We start from the raw sequence: 25,951 nt of genomic DNA, 5'->3' as shown, positions 1-25,951 counted from the left end.
TTATTAGCAAGAAAAAAAATAAATCAATTACTCATTGTGAATAGTAAAGAATCAAGGGAAGTGATGTAAATTGAAGGTTTCTTTTGGTTTTGGAAACCTTCTCACCTCTGTTTTTCTGTGGAGAAAGAGAGAGACACAAACGAACTCTCTTTTGCCCCCAAGAATTTTTTTTATTGTTCTAAAGAAAAATAACAAAACATTAAACAAATAAAATGTAATAGGATTAGCAAACGACCTCTCGGAATCTTTCTTGTGGAACAGTTAATGAAAGTTCAAAACTTTGATTCAAGCCACAGTCTGTTCTGTCTCCATGTACGATTGCTCCATCCAAACCGGAGCTAGTCTTGTCTCCTGTGGCTCTTTCACCAGCGGCTCAACCCAAGAGACATCTGGTTCTTCGAGCCCGGTCCCTTCGTTAGGCAGTCTTGGTTCCATGCCACCAGCTCTGAGACGGAAAGAAGTGGAATTTCTAAGCTTTTGTAGCTCGTCTCCTTGGAGACTCCAGTCAAGTTTCCCGTCCAATGAGGCCCAGTCGTTTAGACAAGTTGAAGTCATGGAAGAGATTGCAGGATGGTGATTCAGTCCATTGTTGCGTTCTGTGAAGCTTTGGCTTCGCTGTTTAGCAAATTCAGCCGCTCTTGAAGCCATTACTGTGGAGGAATCCATGGAAAACAGAGAATTGGCTCCCACAGGTGATGAAGATAGACTGTTGGGATGCAGCTGCGGGTTAATAATGCTGCGTCGGATCTGCAAACCCGATGTATTATTATCCTCCGTCCCAAACATATCAGTTAGGCTATTCACAGGGCTCATTGCTCCTCCCGCAAGCATGTTCATTCCTTTACCAGAGAACGGAGATGAAGCAACTGACATGGGTGTGTTGTTGTTCCATCTATTTGGAGAAGAAAGACTTTGAATCTCTTCAGAGAAATCGATTTCTCTTGCGTTCAACGCAGATTTCAATCTACTTCCTGGGAGCTGCAATGCAGGAGGGGTAATGGTAGGCCAGTTCATCCACGTTTTCCCACCACCCATAGGAGAGGATACGCCGTTAGGACTCAAAGGAGGTGTAGCTGATGCACCTAGAGGAAGAGGGCTGATCGGTGCCATGTCGTAAGCAGAAGACGAATTGCAAGATGAAAAGGAAGACCGTGGGGAAGGAACACCTGATCCAGTTGAAGGGTACAAAGGACGCAGCTCTTCGGGTTTGTGAGCAAAGAAACAAACTCTTCTTGAGCAATTTGTCTCATCCTTGCAGAGACGGGTCCTGTACTGAGCAGGGTGAAGCCAGCACTCAAAGATACCGTGAGCATACTCGCAAGTATCACCTCTGGAACAAGACCCTTTCCGGAACTCAGGACATGGGACACAGCTGTAATGGTACTTCCTCGGATCACGCCTCCTTGCGTTCTCACCTGGATGGACAAAAGGGCATTCTGTCCAGTCGTGAGAGTACGCTCTAGAGCACGGCTTGATCTTGAAAGCATACATCCGGAACTCATCTGTCCCGTAGATACCGTTCTTGATATCAGGAAGCGTGGGATCAACCGGATACTCCTTCCTCTCAGACCCCGGAGGAGGCGAAACTGAAACTGAAACCTCAACCTCAACCTCAGCCTCAACCTCTCTCTCCCCTTCTTCTTGCACATTCAAATCATCGTTCCCTTTTAACAAACGCTCCAAAACCTTTTTCCTAGCGCCAAAAACAGGACTCAAACAAGGAAAAATAACGTCTCCAGGCTTGTTACCATAAGCATCACAAGAATCCGGATCCGCTGAACCCTTCAGAAGAAGAGTAACGACCTCAAGACTATTCGCAGACAAGCCAGAGATAGCGCAGTGAAGGGCCGTGGCACCATCAGAGCCACAGGAGCGGTTCACATCAACAAGACCAGTACTAATGATATAATCAACAATATCTTTGCTTCCAAACAAGGCAGCGATCATAAGAGGTGTCCTCTCCTCAAAACCCATCTTCTTTGATCCTAACCTCCTCCCATACCATAAACCAGACCGATCAATATTCTCGAGACCTTCTTCTTCAACTAGAGACTTAAAACCGGAGAGATCATTGCAGGCTGATGATTCAAGCAAAAGAGAGAATTTGAGGTGAGACAGCTCATCATCTCCCATGGCCAAAAAAAACAAATAAAGCTCAAATCTTTCCCGCTCTATTGATTTTCACTGCAAAAAAAAAAATTGAAAAGGATGAATCTTTTTGTCTTCTGATTAAAGGTATACATAAACATAAAACATGATAACAGAATTAAAAAACTGCAGAAACGAATAATTAAAAAATTAAAAGCTAGGAGAGAAGGGAAGAGTTTGTTAGTTCGTGATACAAAGTTTCCAACTTTAAAAAACCAAAAATAAACACTTAACAGATCCATAATTAACCATTTTTCCAACATGGAAAAACTAATCATATTCCCAATCAGCAAATCAATTTTAAACAAAAAACAAATAACTTGAGAAAACCCAAAAAAAAACTAAAAAAAATTGATAAATAAGGATGCAAGTGAAACTAATATCCAGTGACTGACTAATCAATCCATTAATGGAACTCCTTCAAGTTCATATATTTTTTTCCTGGGATTTTCTCAGATTTTTCTAAGAAGTAATCAAAGAAACAGAGATAAAAGATTTGCTCTACCTTTTGAGAAATGTGATCACAGAGAAAGAAAAAAAAAAGCACTCTTTTTTCTCGACCACCACCACCAAAACCAAACCGTTCTTCACTTCCTTTAAACTACTCTCAATTTATTGAAAAAACAAATCCTACTATTTTATTTTTTCTCCAATTATGGTTTTTTTTTTTCCTTATTGTCACTTTCTTCCTCAGGTCAAAATAATAGAAAATAAAATATAAAAAAAAGAAGAAGAAGCTTTACACTAAATAAAACAGACCACCATCTCCACCATTCTTTCTTCTCGTCTTTTTTATTTATTTATTTATTATTTTCACCTTATGAATAAAAGTTTTTTTTAGTGTAAAAACAAAATATCTAAAAAAACTCAGAAGGAAGCGAAGGTGTACGTAATACCCTCACACAGAAGATCGTAGCCTCATCGGTTTTGTCACGCTTCACGCGTTTTTCCGGTTTTTGGTGGGATGACGTGGAAACCATGCATCGTCAGCATGTTTTTAAAATGAGCTACTTACTTTTTCTTTTCTTCTTCTACCATTCTCAACGAGAGTTAAAGATAATACCACTGCCTGTGACTTTTTATCTTTATAACCCTCCTTTTTATTGGTTTATCACCCGCTCCGGAATAATAATTAATAAATAAATCCAACATACACAAAAACACACAGAATCGGAACCGTCTCGGTTGATAGCAACTCTTTTTGTCATAACCTGATTTTGAGTTATTCATAAAAGATTATCAATAAAAAGATTTTTTAGATAATTGGGATAATTGATAATTATCAATAATAGACTTAATAGTAATAAAGTTGAGAAATTGACCTTTACGTTCAAAATTTTTTCTGTCGACAATTCCAACAAAAAGACGATTAGGTAAAACAAAATATCCTAAAAGACTAGAATAATGTGTTTTTAATTTCGGTAATGGAAAGAATTCAAACAAACCTGACCAAACTTTTTGTATTTTCGGTCGCTATATGCTTTGTAGAATTTATTTAATTGGTCTGATTATATAAGATTAGTGGTACGTGATCCATGACACTATTTGTACGATATTTCTTTAATGTATTTTTTTTTTTTAAATAGTACTATAGTTTAGTCCAAATATAAAAGTATTAAACGACTACTGTTTTTTGTATTGCAACCAGACCAAATGCAAATGCATGCAACCGAACCCATCATCATCAATGCTTTTTGCAAGCGGCATTAACGAAGCTGCTCCACTGGCCCTTTCACATTCCCTTTTAATTATTTATTACTAATATTTTTCGTATTATTGCCTTCCAATATACAGTCATAGAGTTATGCAAAAAATCGTATGGAATTATTTAGATCCTAACTTTTCATTAATACTTTCGGAGCTTTTTTCTCAAAATTTTGAAACGGATTATATAGATCTGTTTCTATTAAAAATTCAACATTAAATCGGTTTATTTCACTTGATGCGACGGATAACATAAACACTGTTCTGTTGGTTTTCCAATGAGTATCAATATTATAATTTTATTATAAGTCACTCAAAGGACCAATAATATGAAAAATGTGTGTGATATATTATTAAGGGAATGATTCAGTTTTTTAAAAACAAAAAAAAAAAGAAGCAGAAAAGTCTAAGTGTACCATTAGCGATTATGAAGAAATGGACCCATGAGAGAATCCATGAATTCTGACGAAATGGAATAAGAAAGCATGTGGGTACCTACTGAAAGCGACTAACCATTGCTATTTTATTAGCCGACGTCGCTGACGACAAAACAAAACCCCCCCAAATGGCAGAACTTTGTTGGACAGACCATCTTGACTTTTATGGTCCTCGATCCACTGCATTCTCTCTCTCTCCGACTACTACTAGCGGCCAAGCACCTCTTCTGGGCCAAAAAGATCACATAAAACGACACTGATACGTCTATACGAGGATAATGACATGTCTGAAGGCCCATTAATTAAGACCTAAGTTTGGCCCGTTAGTACGTCTTTTCGTTTTGTAACGATGTCGTTTTGCTTACCCACACAAATATACGAAAAATATATACATATACTCAGATATCTCCCGTATCTTGTCGATATGACTCCATCTCGACATAAGAATTCCACGTTAGGATTATTTTAGATGAGACCCTAAGGTTGACCTTGTTCAGCATATGGTCGCAAAGACCATTTTATGCGGCAAGAAATTTAAAAACGATGGAGTCGAGATATAGTTGAAACTTGAAAGGAGTCATATCTACTCTTTTTTAAGAGTTGATCTTATTATTGGAAACTGGAAAGACAGTAGCTTGAAGATTCAGCGGTAGCTCCATCACTACGACAAATATTATATATGCACCACGTAAGATCTATACTCCAAACTGAGCTGGGCACTAATACTCGTTGGCACTAATACCCGTTACCTGTATTCGACGTGTTACTCACCTCCTACCTGTTCCGAAAAAAGGCTACCCGCTGCTTTAGGGTTAAGTAAATGATATTATAATTATATTATCCATGAGTAAAGGTACTAGTTTAGTTTTCAATATCCATCCCATTACTTGTCCCTTTACCTATTTTGTTACTCGACCCGTAAATTCCTTTAATATTTTGTATTATTATTATTCATTATTAATTTATAAATATATTATAGAGTTAAAGTTAAAGCCTAAGTTTAACTTAGTCCAATTGAAATGATAAATACGACGCCCAATTGAATTAATATTTTATATTTTTATTTTTAAAGTTTGTAATTTTTTATTTTTTGGACCTATATGTTGCATACATATATGAATTTTTCCTTTTTCGGATTTTGGAATATGAAATTATTATTGCGATTATTGACACTTTTTTTTATTGGATATTTATTTTTCCGGGTAAAAATAAAAGGTCAGGTATTTAAAAGGTTAACTATTTTTATCGGATACCCGTTTTTTTCGGATAATCGTTATTTAAGAATCTAATACGAGTAAAGGGTATGAGAAAATTCAAGGGTACGTCTTGTGCCCAACCCTACTCCAAACTCCATCAATATGAATAATTACACTATGGAAATCAGATCTATACTTCTATAATTGACTTCCAAACAATCAATGTAATCGGTTCATACAAATATAAACGTTCTGAGTAAGTTGTTGTTGTATTTATATTTGATATAAATTTTGTTTTTCATATAAAAACTTATTGAATTAAAATATTTACATTTGTAATTAGGTAAAACTGGACCGAGTAGAAAAACCAAAATTGCAAGAAACCAATTAAGAAACTATAAGAATAGAGAATTTATAGTAGATAGCCATAGATTGAAAAGAATGAAGTAAATAGCCAGAGTGTCAAACTACTTTTTCTCTCTTCACTTATAATTACTTTTATACCTATTTACTATTTTATGTTATTTTACAAAAGCACACAAAACATTTAATCTAATTTATATTATTATGTTAAGTAAATATATTAAGTATTTGTTGAATAACCAATATAATTATAATTGAATATCTTTGTTCAGTTTAAATAACATTTTAAAATATTTCCTATACTGGAAAAACATGTCAACTCAAATCATAAAAAATATACAAAGGGTTATATTTTAGAAAAAACTTGTGTGGGAAGAGTGATAAACCAACTTGAATTGACTTAAAGGAGCTGAGAGAAGAAATGGTAATTTTGGGGTCTTTTTTAATAAGCAGACAGTTTTTTTTTTTACCCATAGAAAAAAAAAATTAATCAGGTATGCACCACTTAATTTTACCAAAATTGAAATTTCCATTCCTTCGTTTATCAAAAGAAAACAACGAAAACAAAATCAATGTCCATAATATTTTAATTAGATGGGTTATTTAATCCCAATGTATTTAATTGGAGATTAGACTAATTAATAATAAGTACATAGGGAACAGCGTTACTTGGGGAGAAAGCTGCTACTCTCACACAAAGTAGCTGCAAAACCTCATCTTTTACCCATCAAATCTTCTCTTCAACCCTCTCGGAAGTCTCTCTCTCAAGACTGCGTTTTTGTTTTCTCCTCAATTTCTCTCACTCGAAAGCCTTTCAATGCCAGCGCCGGAGGAAGAAGAGCCGATTTTCGGCTGGAAAAGCACCGGTGGACGAAATCTCCGCCGGAAAAAGCTTCTCGTCGGTGAAAAAATAGAGGTATGTTCTAAAGCCATTGCCTTTTTTTGTTTCCCCCCCCCCCACACCCCTTTGACTATTTCGTTTCCAACATGGGTCTTTTGATTTGTAGGGTTTATTATAGGGTTTTTGAGTTTTCCAATTTCGGTGATTTTTTAATCACCCTTTTGTTTTCAGATGTGAAATTTGTGCTCTTCTTTCAAGGTTTTTGGTTTGATTGTGGAACCTAGTTGGTGGATTCGACTTTTGTGAAAGCTACATTGTTTGTTTCTCTATTTTGGTTCTGCGTAGCTTTCTGAGAAGTTAACTTAAAAATGATTTTTTTTTTTTGTGGTTTCCGTTCTTAATGCAACCTTATATCAGTTTTGGTGTAGTTAACTTTGATGAATTGGAAAGTTTTGCAGTATACTTTCACGTTTTGGATTTTGTTGATCTAGGACTAGGAGCCTAATTAGTGGATTCCACTTTTGTGAAAGCTGCATTCTCTGTTTCTACATTAGAAATCCCTTTTGGTTCTGATATTTTTTCTTTGCGTCTCTAGATAGCTTTTTATGCTTTTTATTGAGCTTTTAGAAGTTTCTCTAGTTTCAATGTTTGATGCAAACGTATATCTTGCTTTGGAGGAGTTTATTATTTAACACATCTGTTTTTGGTAAAGGTTTATTATCCCATCTATAATTGTTTAATGTTGTATGTTGATGTTGCTTTGGCTTCTAATTGTTTGGCATGTTTAGGTAAGAAGTCTTGAGGAAGGGTTTCTCGGTTCTTGGTATTTAGGAACTGTCATTGCAGCCAAAAGGCGACGTCGACGTTGTATCAGATATGATAACATTCTATCTGATGATGGTACTGATTATCTTGTGGAAACTATTGATGTTTCGGATGTGGTAGAAGGGTTGGAATCTGATTGTACTGACGTTTCTGATACTTTCCGTGGACGTTTAAGACCCGTGCCTCCGAAACTGGAAGTTGATAAATCGAAGCTTGCCTATGGGCTCTGCGTCGATGTATTTTTCAGTGAAGCTTGGTGGGAAGGTGTCCTTTTCGACCACGACAATGGTTCTGAGAGGAGGAGAGTGTTTTTCCCTGATTTGGGTGATGAATTGGATGCTGATCTTCAATCTCTACGTGTTACTCAAGATTGGAGTGAGGGTACAGAGATGTGGGAGTGTCGTGGGAGATGGCTGTTTCTTGATTTGATTGAGAGATACAAGAAAGATAATTATCTCCCAGTTTCCATAAAGCAACTTTGGTATGACATACGGGACAGAATTGGTTTTGCGAAGATCCAGGAATGGACTTGCTCTACTAGGCATTTATGGGAAGATTTGATGCAGGAGGTGATTAATGATAATCTTAGAATCACCATTAACCAGTTTCTTTATGACTATGATGCTGAAAGATTCCCTCTGTTGAAGCTTTTGAAAGAAGCTTCTCAGGCTGTTATTAATGAGACCTGTCTCAGCGGTGTGCTAGTGAATGCTCCACAAGAACAACAATTTTCCTGCATTGATAAAGATTACAAAACGGTAAGCCAAAGATGCCAGTCCTTGTCTGTCTTGACTTCTGTTTCTGGTATAAGATCAGAGGCAAGTTACATCAATAGGGCAACCGAGTTTTCCAGCAAGGAATCTACTACCGCTCATAAAAAGATGGTACTGCACAAGAAACTTAGAATTTGGTATCCTTTTAATTGTGTTGCTAAATCAGGCCCACAAGCTGTGTCAAGCTATATCAGGTCGACGTCACAAAATGTAGCCAAACATGTCAGAAAGCATCTTAAGTATATGGGATGGACCATAGAACATATGGTAGACGAAGCTGGAAGGCAAAGGTTTCGCTACCTCTCACCAGATGGAAGACTAACAGAGCATTCTCTTCGTCAAGTGTGTTTCAGATTGAAACAACGTGATCAATCCTGGACTACTCCGGGGATGGCTAAGCCTCCTTTTTTGTCTTCTGAAAATCAGACTTGTAACACCCAGGAAATTAGATGTATTGTTTTGGCATTGCCTGCCTGTAATAGAACTGTCACTCTTGGTGAAGGAAGGAAACTGTCTGCTGAAACCTCGCGCGAGTGTGAAACGCAAGGAAACGAGGAGGTCTTAACGAGAGAAAGCCGCCATTTTTGTCCCAGAAATGCCTTCCCGGGTCAGAAAAAGACACTCCGTGTTAGGCTCGAGCCAAAAACAAAAGCTCAAGGCATACGAGAGCTGAAAAGTAAGCGTAAACAGAACCTTAGATATAACTCCAAGAAGGAAGAAGTAAATGTAGATTTGCAGAATGTCGATCTGAGCATGAGAAGGGGGCACACTTCAAGAATGTTAATGGATATCAAGAATCGAGTAATTGGTCGTGGTAAAACTCGTGTGTTACGATCAAGCAGAAGAGTGCAGCGGGTAATAACTCCCATCTCAAGAAATCACAGCCCACGTAGTATTCTTTCCTGGCTCATCGACAACAATGTGATTCTACCTAGGGAATCTATACGATACCGTAACCAAAAGGATGACACTCTGAAAAAAGAGGGGAAACTAACCCGTGAGGGTATAAAATGCAGTTGTTGCCGTAAAATTTTCACCGTAAGTGGATTTGAAGTTCATGCTGGTGGTGGATCCAGCAGAGCAGCAGCCAATATCTTTCTGGATGATGGAAGATCTCTTTTGGAATGCCAAATAGAAGCCTATAAAACAAGAAAGAAAGCACAACCACCTAATATTCTGAAGATAAAATTGCGTCAAGGGGAGAACGATGTAGTTTGCTCCGTTTGTCACTATGGCGGCAAACTGATTCTCTGTGATGGATGTCCATCCGCCTTCCATGCAAATTGTCTTGGGCTGGAGGTTTTATCTTTTTCACTAATTTCACTAAGACCGTAATTAAAATTTACTGCTCTTTCTCGTGGTCTCTTAACACGTTTTTGTTGGAATTTGTAGGATGTTCCAGATGGTGACTGGTTCTGTGCATCATGTTGTTGTGGTGCCTGTGGAAAAATCATTGTGAAGGTTACTAGCGAATATGCCGAGAAGTTTATCAGTTGCAAGCAATGCGAACTTAAATGTAAGGAGTTCTTCCCTATGCTAATACGAAGGTCAACATGATATACTAAATGATATTGAGTTCTGTTTTTTATGTGGTTCATATAGATCACCCTAGCTGCATGCGTTGTGATGGTGCCGGTGTTTCATTGAATACTATCTTGGGAGAAAAGTGGTTTTGCAGCAAAGACTGTGAAAAGGTACATAAATCCAAATCCCGCCTTCCATTTGTGTTTATTAACATCCATCAGAAGACTAACAAAGCAGCCAAAAGAAATAAAAGCTGCAGTTAAGATGATATATTGCATGCCATACTCAACATTGCTCATACGTAAAAATATTGTCTTTATAGATATTTGAAAGTCTCCGTGAGCTTATTGGAAAACCGAGAGAGGTGGGCGTGAAGAATTTAACTTGGAGATTGTTGCAGTCCTTGGAACCAAATACATGTGGGATTGAAGCTTCTAAAATTGAGGATATGGCAGAAAATCACTGCAAACTCAGTGTTGCCCTTGATGTGATGCATGAACTTTTTAAGCCTGTGAAAAGACCTCATGGTGGAGGAGATCTTGCTGAAGGTGTTATTTTTAGCAGATGGTAAGAGACAAACAAGGAATACCTTTAAGTATTACATGTAACAGCCTTCTATTACATTCTTTCGCATCAGACTCCCTAACTCAAAAAAAACTGCAGGTCAAAATTTAAACGTTTGAACTTCAGTGGATTTTACACGGTACTTCTAGAAAGGAATGACGAGCTTGTTGCTATGGCTACTGTCAGGTAAGATTTATAAAGCCTAAATGTCTCTTTAAATTACAGAAAAAAAAAAAAAAAATGGCCTGTATAAACCTCTATTGATTGATATATTAGTCTGACATGTTCTGTTCATTCCCTTTTCAGAATTTTTGGGAAAAAGGTTGCAGAAATGCCCTTTATTGGTACCAGATTCCAGCACCGCCAGCACGGCATGTGCCGGGTTTTGATTAATGAACTCGAAAAGGTGTTTACTGTTGAAAACTACACTTCCCCCTTTGGCTCAATAAGCTTTGTTTGCTTATCCTGAAGACCAATTAACTGTTCTCTTGAAAATGTTGCGTTCTCTAGGTGCTCATTGGCTTGGGAGTTGAAAGGCTGGTCCTGCCTGCTGTTCCATCCGTGCTGAACACATGGATCAACTCATTTGGATTTACAAAGATTACAATCTCCGAAAGGAAAGACTTTCTGAAATTTACCTTCTTGGAATTCGGACGAACAATATTGTGCCTGAAGGTCTTGACCAGCGTAGCAGATCCATTTTCAAGTACAGGTTAGTCACCATGTTTTTTGTTTTTGTTTTTGATTTTGTTTTGCTGATGAGGTTAGTCCCTTTGTTTGCTACGTTATCATTACAAACTGTAAGCTTTTCAAACTCAATCATCTTGAATAAGGTTTGAAACTTCAGTTCTGCATTATCATGCAGTTTCTCTAGGTGAACCACACTGTGACATCCTTAGGATTGAAGACAATTCTGCTTCTGATGATAGATCAGAAATACATCAGGCAGAAAATCACCTCGAGGAATCTAGCTCCACCAAAAATCCACCAGAGTATGATGTTCCAACTCTCACTCCTATGATTTACTAATCCAAAAACACCCACAACGAGAAAATCAATAATATAACATGATGCAAATGTCCTTGCATGAGTCCTGAGAATTAAACGATACGAAAATACTTGGAATAGAAATCAGGCTATAAATAGGAGAGTCCTAAAAGTAAGGATCCTTAACATGGTGGTATTGTTGTGCCCTTGATAGTTTACATCGCCTGGGATATAACTGTAAGTCCTTAAATTATAAGATTGAAAAACAAGTTTCAAGAGATGTCGACTATTCTTGGCAAGTAGCTGAGTCAAAAGATGATGAGTTAGGCTTTTGAATGTGACTAGAGAATTGGAATAGAAGTATAGAGGGTACAATAGGAGAGAGTGTCCATGAGAGCAAGGATCCTTAACATGTTGATTGAGATTGAATTGTGCCTGTGTTTTGATGCTTTTACATGTGTGATAAAACTGTTTTAGAGAAAATCTATAAGTTTAGGAGGATGACAGACACGAATTGAGTAACAAGTTTCGAGAGATCTGGACTCTGCTGGGAAACTAGTGAAGTCCAAAGATAACGTATTAGGCTTCTTATTGTGTGACTAGACAATCCATGAATCGTATTAACTTCATACAATTTTTTTTTGTTGTTTTCAGGGAAACAAAAACACATGAAGAAGGGTTACTGAAAAGGAACCGTATCTTAAAGTGTTACACACGAAGGAGGTTAAAACGCATAAGGTTAACATGAAGTATGAACACTCCAAGGAGAGAGCATGAGCATCCTCAGACAACTTTGTCTCCACGAGTTCTGTTCAGAATCTTCGGGCATGAAAGGTTGAGATTTTACGATTATTGTTTGTGTATACTAATCTTAAGCTGGGTTACACAACCCCCACAAAGGTGTCGAAATATGTTAATTGGAAGAAAAGAAGAAAAAAAATTGAAGGAACAAATGCTTACCTCTCTTCTGACACTTTGATAATATAATCTAAGCAAAGTATTATTATATGCCCTTTGTGAATTGTGGATCATAAATTATTCAAATTTATTGCTATCAATTATAGGTGCCTTGAGACATCTAACAAAATCGATCATGTGAACATGCAGAAGAAAACTAAATCCAATAAAACCCTTCACCAAAGAAACAAGTTTTATATTTCTTCAGCAATGTTTTAAAGATTTCTCTTCTCTCCAAAGGTTGTATTTTTAATTTATTTAAAATTTAAGATTTCATCAACGAATAAATACAAGTTTCGAAATTTGTAAAATATTTACAGAAGTAAGAGGACCCACGTGAACGACCCCATACCCATTTGCACAGAGACAACACCACTGATACCCCCAAAAAAAAAATCAAAATCAAAATCTCAAAGCAAGAAACTTTTCTTTCTTTAAGATATTTTTATTTCCCCATCTCTCAATTATTTTACAGCTTTCTTTTATTGTTTTGTGTTCCGGGGACTAAAGCAAAAGATGGGTTCTTCTTCTTCTCTTCATCTTCCTGGCATCTCAGTCTCCGCCATTTTCTTTCTTGTTATTCTCTTCCTTCAACAACCAGAACAATCTTCTTCAGCCATTATACTAAGCTTGAAAAAACGCCATGGAGGAAGCTCTGGTAGTAGTAGTAGTGGTAACCAGTACAGCTCGAGCAGACCATCAGCTGGTTTCCAAGGGAACAAGAGCACTTGCACTCTCTTCCTCGGCACGTGGGTTCGTGACAGCTCTTACCCTCTCTATAAACCGTCGGATTGTCCCAACGTCGTTGAGCCTGAGTTCGATTGCCAGATGTACGGTCGTCCTGACTCTGACTACCTCAAGTATCGTTGGCAACCTCAGAATTGCAATTTACCCACGTATGTGTATCTACTTACTCCTCCTCCTTCCTTCTTTTGGTTATATTGGTCAATCTTGAAGAGGTTCGAGTTCATCTGAAATCTGAAATTTTGGAGTTACTTTAGTTGTCAAAATGTATTCTTTTTGTGAACCCATTTGAAAGGATTCTACTTTAGTTTCGTCTCTTAAGATTTTTTTGATTGCTCAAAGATCAGGTTTTTATAATAGAGATGTTGTGGGTTATATTGTGCAATTTCTGGTCTACACAAATGGATTAGGTTCAATGGTGCTGAGTTTCTATTGAAAATGAAGGGCAAAACCATAATGTTTGCGGGTGATTCATTGGGGAAGAACCAATGGGAGTCTTTGATCTGCCTCATTATGTCATCTGCACCTTCCACTCAGATTGAAATGAGGAGAGGCCTTCCTCTCTCCACCTTCAGATTCTTGGTAAATGCTTTCTTCTTCTTCTTCTTCTTCTTCTTCTTCTTCAATGTCTCTTACTACGTTGTGTCATAGGTTCTATGTAAGAAACTGTTCTTTTTATGTCTAGGATTATGGGATAACCATGTCGTTTTACAAAGCTCCGTTCTTGGTGGATATAGACTCTGTTCAAGGCAAGCGAGTGTTGAAACTGGATGAGATCTCTGGCAATGCTAACGCATGGCATGACGCTGATCTCCTCATCTTCAACACTGGTCACTGGTGGAGCCACACTGGAAATATGCAAGGGTAAGTTAAAAACACTTCCAGTTATTTGATTTTGTTTTAATGTCAAAAAGTGTTTTATTTGCTTATACCATTGATCTCTCCTTGTGAACAAATAGATGGGACTTAATTCAATCAGGCAATACTTATTACCAAGACATGGACCGTTTCGTCGCAATGGAGAAAGCACTTCGTACTTGGGCGTATTGGGTTGAATCCCACGTTGATAGATCCAAAACCCAAGTCTTCTTCCTCTCCATTTCTCCAACACACGACAAGTAACTCACTCTATCTCTCTCTCAGTTTCTCAAAGTTGTTAAATTTGGAACCACTTCTGATGTTTTTGAAACCAACTTGTATGTGTGTTTTGTGAATGATCAGCCCGAGTGACTGGGCGGCACCATCATCTACTGGATCCAAGAACTGCTACGGAGAAACAGAACCAATCACAGGAGCAGCTTACCCAGTGAGTTCATACACAGATCAGCTAAGATCAGTGATCGTTGAAGTGCTTCACGGAATGCACAATCCGGCTTTTCTTCTCGACATAACGCTCCTCTCTTCGCTTAGAAAAGACGGTCATCCGTCAGTCTACAGCGGTCTCATTAGCGGTTCGCAGAGGTCTAGACCAGACCAGTCAGATTGTAGCCATTGGTGTTTGCCTGGTCTACCTGATACATGGAACCAGTTATTGTATACGATTCTCTTCTATTAGCTTGTTTTTTTTTTTTTTTTATTAGTCTTCTCCCATCAAAGTATTCAGTTAGTAGTAATATTTTAGCACATTCGAAAAGAATCTTTAAGATTACGGAGGCTTTCAATTGTATAAACTCTTGAGGAAATTATCTTTCTAATGATCTAATCTTAATAATTTCATGCAACAGAGCAGAGCATAATAACTAACAACAAGTCAACATTATTGAAAAGGCAAAAACACTACTACAGGCTTCAGCTAAAATTAACATAACCTTATTAGGCCTTTTTAAATATACTCAATGGGCTTAGTGAAAAGCTTTTAGGGTTTTTTTTTCTTCTTTTCCAGAACCTTTCTTGTTATATAAATAGAGGAAGTTCAATTGCATAGACAGATCAACAAGTCGATTTCTAGGGTCTTAGCAGCCAGCAAGCAATCGATAAAAGAAGTCAGTTCACATAGAAGCTTCTGTAGTTTTCATAGTTTTGGGGTTCTCTGTACTGTTACTGGGTCTCTTGGTTTGGTTCTCTAGTGTTTTTCTCACGGTTTCCGAATTGGCTTCATCAGATAGTCTATGTGGATTTGTTCGTTCCCATATGATTCGTTCCCTTGAAGCAAAATTAATCGTGTTGCTTTCGTTATTTTTATATATATTCTCCCTAATATATCTTCAGTGATTTTGTATTTATACAATCTCGTTTGATGTTGATGTGGGGAGAAAACACACTTAAGCAGCTATATTAATTATACTTTAGTATCCGGATTTAGTTTTTGTTATATAGATTGTTTTGGAAGAACAGTGATGAGTCAATTTACAGACCTGTAATGATTGCGGTAATGATCGCATTTCATTATGAACATCTAAGGGACTGAGTTCTTCTTTCTTTTTGAGATCTTATTATAATTTTATTTTCTTGGTACTTGGTGGTTTTTGTTTTAATTATGATAAGAGAGAGGCTGATGAAGATTAGATATAATGGTTACTGAAATTTTCAGTGTTGAAATATTATCTTCTTGACTAGGACGGTCTGAGGCTTCTATTTGGGTTTTTTACTAATCTTGATTTATGAAATTTACTAGAATATAGCTTTGAGTTGTGGATGATGAGCACAAATATCAAAAAAAACAGTTATCCCTGTCTGAGGATTTAATCCCATTGATGATTGATTTGTAATCTGACATAATACATTTCACAAAACACGAATATGATGTTCATGTTATAATGGTGTTGACTAAAGGACGTTCTAAGGCTTCTGTCTGGTTTTTTAAATACCATGTTGTCGTTTGATTTTAGAAATTGACAAGGATGTTTGGGTAATTGGGTTGTGGATGATGAGCACAAATATGAAGAATACAGTTATCCCTGTCTGAGGATTTAATCCCGTTGATGTTTCATATTTAATCTGACACACCACCCAATACCCGTTCGTATCATTTTGCCTTTGCTTGTTGACCATACTGTTACATAAGTATCACTAACACGAATATGGTTCAAATGGTACAATTGGTAGTTCTAACAGCAGAAACACGTAGCTTCGTTTATCTTTATACCTGGAATCTATTTTTGTCATCAGAATTCTTTTGTGACTTAATTAAAAAAATCGTCTCGGCTGATATCGGACTTTGATTGAAAGATTTTCATAAAACTAGAAACCTATCATTATCGTCAATGGAAAACGTGTTTACGTACCATATGTAAAGATCATAGCAACGGTACTTTAAACACAAGGCAAAATTGGATACAAGAAATTATAAAAGAATTCAAGGAAATCAATTTCCTGCTCTGTACTTTCTAATTGTGGCAGTCCTATGTACTTGTGTAATATGTTACTGTACTTGTGTTGTATCCAAAATGTTCATATATACATACTATTGATTTTCGTTATGTACTATTTTTAATCCGGATGGTATATTTTGTATACAATTCACAATTCTATCATGGTTATCAAATGTCATCCACACAATACACACAAAGTACATAACTACATAAGTGATAATTTTCAAGATATAAAGCGTAAAAAAAAAACAATGACAGAAGGCAGTCAAAAACCAAGAAAAAAACAGATGCGTCAAGGATGGAGATCATTCATGAGCATCTACATAAAAAGATAATATATGCACACACTCTTATAGTTATCTTAGAGAATGTATAATACTTCCAGGAAATAAGATACATCAGCTTTATGCATTTTTGTGCTGTGGCATTCCTTAGCCATATTGTCTTCTTCTCTTCCTTCAGTGTCGTCGATCATCTAAAATGGCTTCACTTTGAGCTACTCCCTCCGTTTCAAAATATAAGATGTTTTGAGTGAAAACACACATATTAAAAAATAACTACTTTACAAAAGTTCAACCAATTATAAACAAGACTGCATAAAAAAACAATAAGAAAATATAAAAGTAATCTAAAAATTGTCTAGAAAGTTGAAAACATCTTATATTATGAAACAATGAAAAATCTGTAAAACATAGTATATTACGAAGGAGAGACAGTATTTGATTGGGGATGATTTTATACATCAAAATTAAATCAAGTACGTATTGTCGAATTAGTGACTTAATGGGCTTAAATGGTCAATGTTTAAGGCCTATTAGCCCAATAAATAAATCTGAAGCCTAACTTTGGGTTATAAAGTTTTAAAAACCCTCGACTTTTTTCTTCTGGTTCTCCCCGTTCTCAAAACTTCTTCTCTCCCACAACTGAACGACCAAAGTTGCAAAAGCAGACCAACTCACTTTTTCACAGTTCCAAGATGGCGAGCACTGAGCCAGAGCGTGAGAACCGCGAAGAGGAAACCGAAGTCCACGAAGATGAAGACACCGGAGCGCAGGTCGCTCCGATCGTTAGGCTTGAAGAGGTTGCTGTCTCCACCGGCGAAGAAGATGAAGACGCTGTCCTCGATCTGTATGTTTCTCTTACTCTATTCGTTCCGATATCTTTGCTCTGGTTAGGTTTAGTGTCGCGGAGTTTGATTGAGATGTCTTGTTGTGGTAATTGATCTGTAGGAAATCGAAGATGTATCGATTCGATAAAGAAGGGAACCAATGGAAGGAGAGAGGAGCTGGAACTGTTAAGCTATTAAAGCATAAGCAGACTGGCAAAGTTCGGCTTGTTATGAGACAGTCTAAAACCCTAAAGATCTGTGCCAATCACCTCAGTATGTTTCGCTAGTAACCTTCTTCTCATTTCTGTGTTTCTCTCTTGTTTTGTGTATCTAAAAGTTGTGTGGGATTGTGTGTTTTATTTCTTGTGCAGTTTCGTCTGGGATGACTGTTCAGGAACATAGTGGTAATGAAAAGTCTTGTTTATGGCACGCTACTGATTTTTCCGATGGCGAGTTGAAGGATGAGCTTTTCTGCATTAGGTTTGCTTCTATTGAGAGTAAGTTTGCTTGTGGAATCCCCTGCGTACTTGTTGATGTGGTTACATTTTGTTTTGTTCAAGTCGTAATTCGTGCTTGTTGAGTCTGAGTGGAGTTTTTAAAATTACCATTTAGAAGAGTTTAGTTGTGATGATTGAAGTCTCTTTTCCTTTCATTAAGTCCTTTATAGACAGCTCAAAACAAGAACCGTTCTGCTTTTGTAGTGTCGGGGCTTAAAAAGTCTTAGAATGTTGCTTCGTTATGTAGATTCAGGGATACATAGTTGTGTAGATGACTTGTGAAGGTGTAACTGCCATTGTCCATGACTCAGTTGGTTTCTTGAGGTTGTTGATCTTATCACTAGACATGAAACAAAATGGTTATGTGATCTGTTAGATATTAACAACTACCATATTCGTATTTATGTTTACATTAGATGTAAGATTATGTTACTCTGCTTTGCTGTGAGAGTTGGCATTTGCAAGAGTAGGCATTTTGCATTTCTACCACTTGTCGTAGTCTGCGTCAACTCTTTGGTTTTAGATTCTCCTGTGGCTAATTGATAGTGTTGCATCAACAGATTGCAAAACGTTTATGGAGAAGTTCACTGAGATTGCTGAAAGCCAGCAACTAGGTAAAGAGAGCAAAGAGGGCGATGAAGCTGCTGATTTAATAGTGAATCTCTCGGTTGAAGAAAAGAAAAGCGAGGAGAAAGCCAAGGAAGCAGAAGAAAAAAGCCCTGCAAAGGAAGAGAAAGATACAAAGGAGGAAGAAGGGAAGAAAACAGAGGTGAGCACTTGAGTTAAAAGTGGTTGTTGTTGGGATCACAAGTGCTTTGCGTCTGTTTTATATAATATATATATACTTGGCACTGAGAGCATGATGGTAGCTTCAAAAGGAGTCATTCTCCATTGTCATCTCTCAAAGTTTTTTTGAGTCTTTGCGCGCTGTGTTAGAGAATGAGAATCTTATCATCTTTTGTTTTTTTAATGTTGTTGTAAGTGTTTGACTATTGTGTGGTCTCTTATAGTATTTCTCATCGGATTATTTCATAAATCATCCGATATAGATTGACCATTAGATTCGACTTTCGTGAATGACATACATGTTGGTGTTGCAGCAAAAAAAGGGGATAGTAATGTGGTGGTTCTGAAAAGTGAAAACTAGTTAGTTAGTTTAGGAGCCAGTAGAGTTATTGGACCATAAAGCTTTAAACCCAAAAAAATACGAAAGGCTCCACCACAATAAAACCATGTTTTAAGCACTTATCTATCTCCATTTATTTCCTTCTGACTATGAGCTGTTCCTGCTACCTTGCATATCTCTAATTGCATCTTTTATGTCCCATTTCTAAAGTACACTTGTGTTTTTTTCTTTCAATTTCATCTTCACATTACCACTAGTAACTGGTTATATGATAGTTTATTAATGGTTTGATGTAAGAGGTAACTATTTCTTACATACAATTGTACATTGTAGTCAACTGTTATACACTTATACTTGCTACTATTAATGGCGAAAACCCAAACCAGGCCGAAACAAAATTCATTAAATCAAAGCTGAACCAAGTTTTGATAGTAGTTTAAAAAATAAAATCCTTAAATCACATTTTAGTTAGATATATGCAAAGAATACTATTAAGATATAATCGTAACTACAGTTAATTTTGTTTACTATATGATCTATTATCCAAGCTAAAACTAAAAACCCCCTAAATGTCGACCCATTTCTCCAAAATTAGAAATATTCAAGATACTCGAACCAAACCAAAAGGAGGAACTGAATGCATAAAGCTAACAATTACAACATGACCAAACAAAGATAGGTAAAAAAGAAGTAAAGAAGGCTAAATGCTTGGAAGTTGGAAAAAAAAAGGCCCAAAATAAGGAGTAGGTGCTGTTGGCAACTGCAAATCCTTATTTTATGGGAAGAAAGAGTGACTTTTGGTCAATAAAGTTCATAGACTCTAAATCCTTCACAGACCTCTCACTCACCTATCTAACATTTATATCTTCCTTATTATTTCCATGACTGCCATTTTCAAGGTGTGTCATTTTCTCTCACACCTATTGACAACAATTATTATACCACTCAAGTGCTATACCTCCACTTATATGTGAAATAATGCAAAAAAAAAATAAAAAAAATAATGAAAACTCTGATATTGTATATACATATATGGAAACATGTCTGACCCTTAGCTAATCGAAAGTTAAGAAACTTTTTTTTTTTGTCATCTCAAATTTTATTAATGAACTAGTTTTGGTACCAAAGTGAAATACAAAGCCCAAAAAAGAGAAATTTAAGCCGGTGGACGACATAAATGTCCCTGGAGTCTAAGCCGGCGGAAAACAAGAATTCTTCGGAGTCTAAATCTTATCCAAGAGAAGAAAATACTTAAAACAAAACCGAAAAACTCAAACCTAAAACGAAAGAGGACGAGCCCGTAAACTAAAAGCATAGGCTACTAGGCTTAAACCTTACAAAATACTAGTCTTAAGATGCAAGAAAACCTCTTCTCTGAAGCACAAGCAAAAGAGATTTATCAAGGGTGCCCACAGCCAACCCGAAAGTTAAGAAACCTAATTCTATTACTCTATAACTTATTTGAGAAGTGAACAACAAGTTGTCACTAAAAAGTCATATGGGAATTTGTTCTTTTTTTTTGGGTAAACTCCGTGGCCTTGAGGAGTCACTTAATTTTAAAGATTTTGCAAGTTTCATCAAAGACCATCCTCGGCTCCTCGTGGTTAGGTCCTGTGAACATCGAATATATATATTTCGCAGGTATATAAAGATATGATACAATAATACGATATGTTCTTTTTTATTTAAACGAAGAACAATAGTAGTATTAGAATAAGATTTGATTAATAGAGAAACGTGTAAAGAGGATTTGATGAAAAAATTGCATAGCGTTCCTCGTCTTCTACTTTTGCTTTATGTTCACGTTAAATCTACCCGTATATCTCCCTACTTGCCTTCTTTTCTAAGCTAACTTTCATGTGACCTCCATTACCTACTTCTCTTCTATTATTCTTTAGTCTTATTTGTTTACTTCTTCATCTTACGTATAATTTAATTATTCTTGCGACTACAAACAAAATTCTCCGATTCTTCCACGATTTATAGGGGATATGTTCTGATCTTCTTATGAAAGAATGTAAGCGATGAGAAAAGAACATTAAACAAATCTTTAAAGAAATCAGATAAATTGTTCTAATGCGTTATATGACATATTTTTGATTTTTTTCTAATACTAAATGACAATATAGGAGATTACCTGATGTATTGAGACTATTTTGTTAGTTGTTTAGTGATAAGGAATGTGTAGGGTTTGAACCTAGATAGATGTGAGTGTATAGATCAAACATTTTAATAAAACTTAAATAGGATTATATATCTAACAGATTGATTCAATATAAATCATAGTTGATAGAAAGATACAAAAACAAACCCCACCCTTTCTTTTAAACTCACAACCTCCTCCAACTCTATTATTTTGGTTGCAACCACAGCACACACTAAAAGACGAAAGGCCCACAACTTTCCCAGCTGCTGCTAGTACTTCTACACATCACATTTCATCAATATTCCAAACAAAGATTATGCATTGCAATGTGTAATCCATATAATAGTACATATATTTGACAAACTGGAAGACAATTGGTTCGAGACTGAGTTACTTTCTTTCAAATATTCTTAAATTTTATAAATTTATTGTAGACCAAATATCCTGATTTTATGGGTTTATAAAATAAATGAGAATTGACTACTAATCTATTTATTTATTTTGTTCTCAATATTTGTCTATTTGTTTTAGTATTTTTTTATACGTCGTGATTTTGATTTCCCCTATACTATACACTTGACTACTTTATAGTTATACATATATAAATAGTTTAACTCTCAAAACAAATAAAGAAATCATAATGAGCTGATCCAAGAGAGAAACAAAAGAAAAGTCTCTGAATAAGCAAAAAGATGATTATGAGGGAAGAAGAAGAAGACGGCTCAATGAGTGTTAAAAGCAGTCTCTCAAACTTCCTCAAGATCTTATCTTCTTACAACTCCAATGTCCTCTTAGCTGCTCTCGTCTTCCTCCTCTTAGTCGTCCTCTTCGTTTTGCTTCTCCATTTCTACGCTCGCTTTTTCTGGTCTCCCTCTCATCAAGATTTATCCTCAGCCGCTAGACGCCGCCGGAGAAGACGACGTAGTAACCGGAGAAGAACAGTGACTACAACAAGAATCATACCTTCTCTCCCACTCGACGGTGGAGGAGTTAATACTCCTGCTGTTGTTGCAGCTGCCGTTACAACAAACGATGACAAAGGTTTGGATCTGTCAGTGATATCTTCGATTCCTCTGTTCGTTTACGAAGATGACGAGGATCAAGATGAAGAAGATGAGTGTGTGATATGTCTTGGTTTGTGGGAAGTTGGAGAGTTTGGAAGAAAGCTAAGAAACTGCGGACATGGGTTTCACGTAGAGTGTATAGATATGTGGTTGTCTTCTCATTCCACGTGTCCTCTCTGTCGTTCCCCTGTTCTCGCCGCCTCCGTTGAAGACAACCTCAAGCCGTCCGTTGACGCCGTAGTCCAAGAAGAAACAGAGGTTAGATTGCAACTGTCTCAATCCGGAGAAGACGATCGGAGATTCTCACTGTCTCTTGCTGAGATCGAAGATGATGATCACAAAACAGGGGTTGACGACGGATACGGAGACCGTAACGGCGTTGGAGAAGGAGAGGTTAGAATTGAAGTGTACGATGATGAGGAGGAGATGGACGGTGGAGGATCATCAAGAGGTGATCGGAGGTCAATGTCAATGACGTCATCAGCGTCAAGTTCGTTGATGAGGATGTTAAGTTGTAGTAGTACTAGTAGTAGATCGGAGCGTAACAAAGTGTTCCCGTCGGCGACGCAAGATTCGTCTAAGTAAACAATATTATATACTATTATAGATTAATGAGAAAAAATGTTGTGCTGTGAACAGTTTTGGAAATGGAATGTGAATAACCAAAAAGCCTCTCCAAAAGAGGTAATCTATTTGATTAAGCTCTCTTGGTTGAATCTTATGAGATTATGATTAGTGATTACATCATGACGTTTGTTAATTATGTCATCAAATAGTTGTGCAAGCAAAGGCCATGTAATCTATAATTATGTTATCATTTCTCAATTGGATCCCATGTAAAATCAAGAGTTGTGATGCGAAAAAAGTAAGAAAAATTATTAAAAACTTCGAAGAAATGAAAAAAGCATAGAAAGCAGCAGTGAAAAAATGTGAGAGAGAATCTCAGAGGCCTACATCACTCACTTCTCATTTGGGGGATCAAAAGCATCTACTGTTTAACTTATTGTTGCAAACTTAAAGTTATGCTTTTGTATTTTCCATTATTTTTGGCCTCTTCTTCAACCTTCCATATACAGTTTCATATTCAGTAGGACACCATGCTTTGCAGTTTTATTAAGACTAGTCAATTTCATGTACATTACATCATCGATCATAGAACAAAGAGATAAATAATATAAAACGAGTGATGAATTACGAGAAACGTTAACTATATAATGACCACAATCTATATAACCTTTTAGTGATCAATCAAAGTATTGATTTCCCATATAATGAGCTTAGAGGTTGTTTTCAAAGTTTACTTTTCGATTGCTTATTCTAACACTCTTTGTACTTTATTTTAGACATCTAAGACATGACCCTAAAATCTCTCACATTAACTCAATTCTTCCCCTCCCCAAAGACAAAAGTTAAACTATTCACAGAATGGGAAACCAAGAAGAAACCAAAATTCGGTGGGAGTGAGTGATGAGGTTGAGAAGCTTTCCAACAAAGGTGAACCTATTTCTATATCCCTCTTGAATCAACGGTCTCTTTCTTGTAAATTCTGTACAATACAAGACGCCAGACTACTACGCCCTTAATTGAACTTTCAATGTTCTAACCTTTGACCTAAGGATATGTAATATAAATGACCCTTGTGAGTAACATTATAATTCGTGCTAAATTTTTTTTATAAAAGCCCATCTCAAGGCCCATTTAATTTATTGGCTTCTTCTTCTTTTCTTTTCTTGTTGTTTCTTCTGAATTTTTTCTCTTTCATAATCATTCAATCCAACAACACAAGCTTTGCCGTCTTCCTCGTGTTGCTTCATTGTCTTAAGACAGCCACCAGAACGACCTGTCAGAAGAGGCTTCCTCGAGCGGAACAGTCAAGCCCTTTTACCTATTGTAAGCAAGATTTAGCATGTGTAAATATGCTTTCTTGTAGACTACAAAATTTAGCATCTGTGAGATAAAAGTTGTAGTCACTTGCATATTAGGACATGGCATATGGATTCCATCTTCTTTGTGCTTGGATGAAAGAGATTATAGAAGATGTTGGAACTTCGCACCAACCAACCAGACAATATATTATTTGAGCGGCTTAGAATTTTAAGTAGGAAATAAAAAAGTCAACTTGGAAGTTAATGAGAATATCTTTTAACAAACAAAAGAAAAAAAAGTTAATGAGAATCTTATACATATGGTATTGGCCTGGAGAACCGATCCGAAAAAAGAAGAGCTATTATTATGGGAAATATCAATAACTTGGTGAGCAAGTCATTTCCTCCACTGTATTAGGTGCGTGTAGGGTTTTTTTTAGTTTGAGAACAAAACCACCAATTCGTTGATTAGGAATTTGGTTTTCCTTCTCAAATTCTCTTGCTTTTCATTCATGTCTCTGCTTCACAAACAGCCCTTGAAGCTACCATGCTTTCGGAAACCTGTAATAGTACGATCCGCTCCTCCTCTTCTCTCTAACAATGGCTTAACTTCATTGACTCTAAATCCTCCTGGTGTCTTGATCTGTTCTGATCCTTGTGGAGGGGATCGCGGAAGAGTCACTACTACGATGCCTGGTGATGGTGTCCACCTTTCCCTAGAAGCGTTTGAAAAGAGGTGGGAGATATGAATATGAACACGGAAGTAGATCCAAAACGCATTTTGCTGCCACCTCTTGTAACTCTTCCTCATTGCCAAACCCAATATGTCACCAACGTGGCCATGTCCTCCTCTCCCGAGGAAGAGGACTGTGTTGTGGCTGTCAAGTACTTGGGACCCCAACTTAGCTTTTGCAGACCGGCTCAGAGTAAGTCCGAGTGGATCAACGTCAGAATCGAAAGCCCCTGCTTCTTCTCCTCCCCTGTCATGTTTTCCAAGAAAGAAGGCATGTTTCGCATAGCAGGATCTGGAGGCCACCTCATCGGATCATTGGATCGCCACAAACATAGCAAGAAGCCCAAGTTTCAAAGGTTGTGGTTTCAGAACCCCAAGATGACCGAGACGCAACGAGACCTTCTGGATTCGTGCTACACAAGCGAACACTTGGTAGAGTCAGAAATCACGGGTGAAACTTTCATGGTTAAGTTGTACAAGAAAACCGCCAATATAATCGAAGGTATTCCGAGAATGCACACAGAAGCAGTAATGGTGTTCAAGATAGACGAAGAAGGAAACGCTGTTTACACTGAAGACATCGGAAATCAAAGCATTTACGTCACAAGTTCTGAAGCTTTATGTAACCTTTTTAGCACCCGCCTCTGCTTGTGTCGACCTAACTATGTTAAAATCAATGACGTCGACGAAAGGAGAAATATCAAGCTGGCTGATCCAAAATGGAAGAGACGTCAGTCTTCCACTTAACACTATCGCACCAGGTGGAATTACTATTAAGTTCGTGTCTAGAGTCTTATCTTTAAAAAAAAAAAAAACTAAAATAACCTTTCAAACACCAAATCTTATGTTCTATTGTTCTCTGCATATGCTCCTGGAGAAGCTTTGCTCACATTTCATTCTTATTGATAACATCAAATAAATAATTAAAAGGAAGAAGGTGACTTCTATATACATTTTTACATGAAACAGAATGAGTGAATAAGTGAGAGCAAAGTAATAGGGATATATATATATCACTACATGAACATCAGTATCATT

The 25,951-nt window shown here is 36.8% G+C and overlaps 5 protein-coding genes, 3 non-coding genes and 1 pseudogene across 9 annotated transcripts; 8 read left to right on the top strand and 1 right to left on the bottom strand.

Moving 5' to 3' along the window:
* Positions 1–3: 3 nt before the first annotated feature.
* On the bottom strand, positions 4–3,048 carry LOC104726436 (zinc finger CCCH domain-containing protein 66). Its single transcript, XM_010445303.3, has 2 exons — positions 2,654–3,048; positions 4–2,184 (listed from the first exon to the last, which is right to left on the bottom strand). Exon 2 carries the CDS (start codon positions 2,131–2,133, stop codon positions 286–288), a length of 1,848 nt encoding a protein of 615 aa, XP_010443605.2. The 5' UTR covers positions 2,134–2,184; positions 2,654–3,048; the 3' UTR covers positions 4–285.
* A 3,232-nt stretch (positions 3,049–6,280) lies between these two features.
* On the top strand, positions 6,281–12,368 carry LOC104726435 (uncharacterized). Its single transcript, XM_010445300.3, has 10 exons — positions 6,281–6,764; positions 7,478–9,586; positions 9,680–9,803; positions 9,890–9,981; positions 10,134–10,378; positions 10,475–10,561; positions 10,682–10,781; positions 10,886–11,087; positions 11,241–11,367; positions 12,017–12,368. The coding sequence occupies exons 1-10, from the start codon at positions 6,666–6,668 to the stop codon at positions 12,108–12,110; spliced, it is 3,279 nt and encodes a 1,092-aa protein (XP_010443602.2). The 5' UTR covers positions 6,281–6,665; the 3' UTR covers positions 12,111–12,368.
* Positions 12,369–12,704: 336 nt separating this feature from the next.
* Positions 12,705–14,784, top strand: LOC104726434 (protein PMR5). Of its 2 annotated transcripts, none has more exons than XM_010445299.3 (5): positions 12,705–13,215; positions 13,474–13,645; positions 13,749–13,927; positions 14,023–14,181; positions 14,285–14,784. In XM_010445299.3, exons 1-5 carry the CDS (start codon positions 12,836–12,838, stop codon positions 14,616–14,618), a joined length of 1,224 nt encoding a protein of 407 aa, XP_010443601.1. In that variant the 5' UTR covers positions 12,705–12,835; the 3' UTR covers positions 14,619–14,784. The 2 variants fall into 2 exon arrangements, with proteins under 2 accessions (XP_010443601.1, XP_087326989.1); XM_087470863.1 differs by having other exon boundaries at positions 12,718–13,215; positions 13,508–13,645.
* Positions 14,785–15,389: 605 nt separating this feature from the next.
* Positions 15,390–15,476, top strand: LOC147935516 (small nucleolar RNA SNORD25). The gene has a single exon (XR_015573236.1). It is a non-coding gene; the product is annotated as a small nucleolar RNA SNORD25 (small nucleolar RNA).
* Positions 15,477–15,689: 213 nt separating this feature from the next.
* LOC147935515 (small nucleolar RNA R38) lies at positions 15,690–15,783 on the top strand. The gene has a single exon (XR_015573482.1). It is a non-coding gene; the product is annotated as a small nucleolar RNA R38 (small nucleolar RNA).
* A 135-nt stretch (positions 15,784–15,918) lies between these two features.
* Positions 15,919–16,011, top strand: LOC147935514 (small nucleolar RNA R38). Its single transcript, XR_015573483.1, has one exon. It is a non-coding gene; the product is annotated as a small nucleolar RNA R38 (small nucleolar RNA).
* A 1,230-nt stretch (positions 16,012–17,241) lies between these two features.
* Positions 17,242–19,036, top strand: LOC104726433 (ran-binding protein 1 homolog c). The gene is made up of 4 exons (XM_010445297.3): positions 17,242–17,502; positions 17,604–17,755; positions 17,854–17,979; positions 18,540–19,036. Exons 1-4 carry the CDS (start codon positions 17,351–17,353, stop codon positions 18,758–18,760), a joined length of 651 nt encoding a protein of 216 aa, XP_010443599.1. The 5' UTR covers positions 17,242–17,350; the 3' UTR covers positions 18,761–19,036.
* Positions 19,037–21,797: 2,761 nt separating this feature from the next.
* Positions 21,798–23,016, top strand: LOC104726432 (RING-H2 finger protein ATL63-like). The gene has a single exon (XM_010445296.3). It carries the CDS (start codon positions 21,944–21,946, stop codon positions 22,898–22,900), a length of 957 nt encoding a protein of 318 aa, XP_010443598.1. The 5' UTR covers positions 21,798–21,943; the 3' UTR covers positions 22,901–23,016.
* Positions 23,017–24,665: 1,649 nt separating this feature from the next.
* Positions 24,666–25,660, top strand: LOC104728976 (uncharacterized; annotated as a pseudogene).
* The last annotated feature ends 291 nt before the right edge of the window (positions 25,661–25,951 follow it).

The sequence above is a fragment of the Camelina sativa genome, chromosome 11 (assembly GCF_030686135.1).
Source record: "Camelina sativa cultivar CO46 ecotype springtype chromosome 11, ASM3068613v1".
NCBI classification, from domain to species: Eukaryota; Viridiplantae; Streptophyta; class Magnoliopsida; order Brassicales; family Brassicaceae; genus Camelina; species Camelina sativa.
This window is presented reverse-complemented; position numbering and strand designations above follow the sequence as displayed.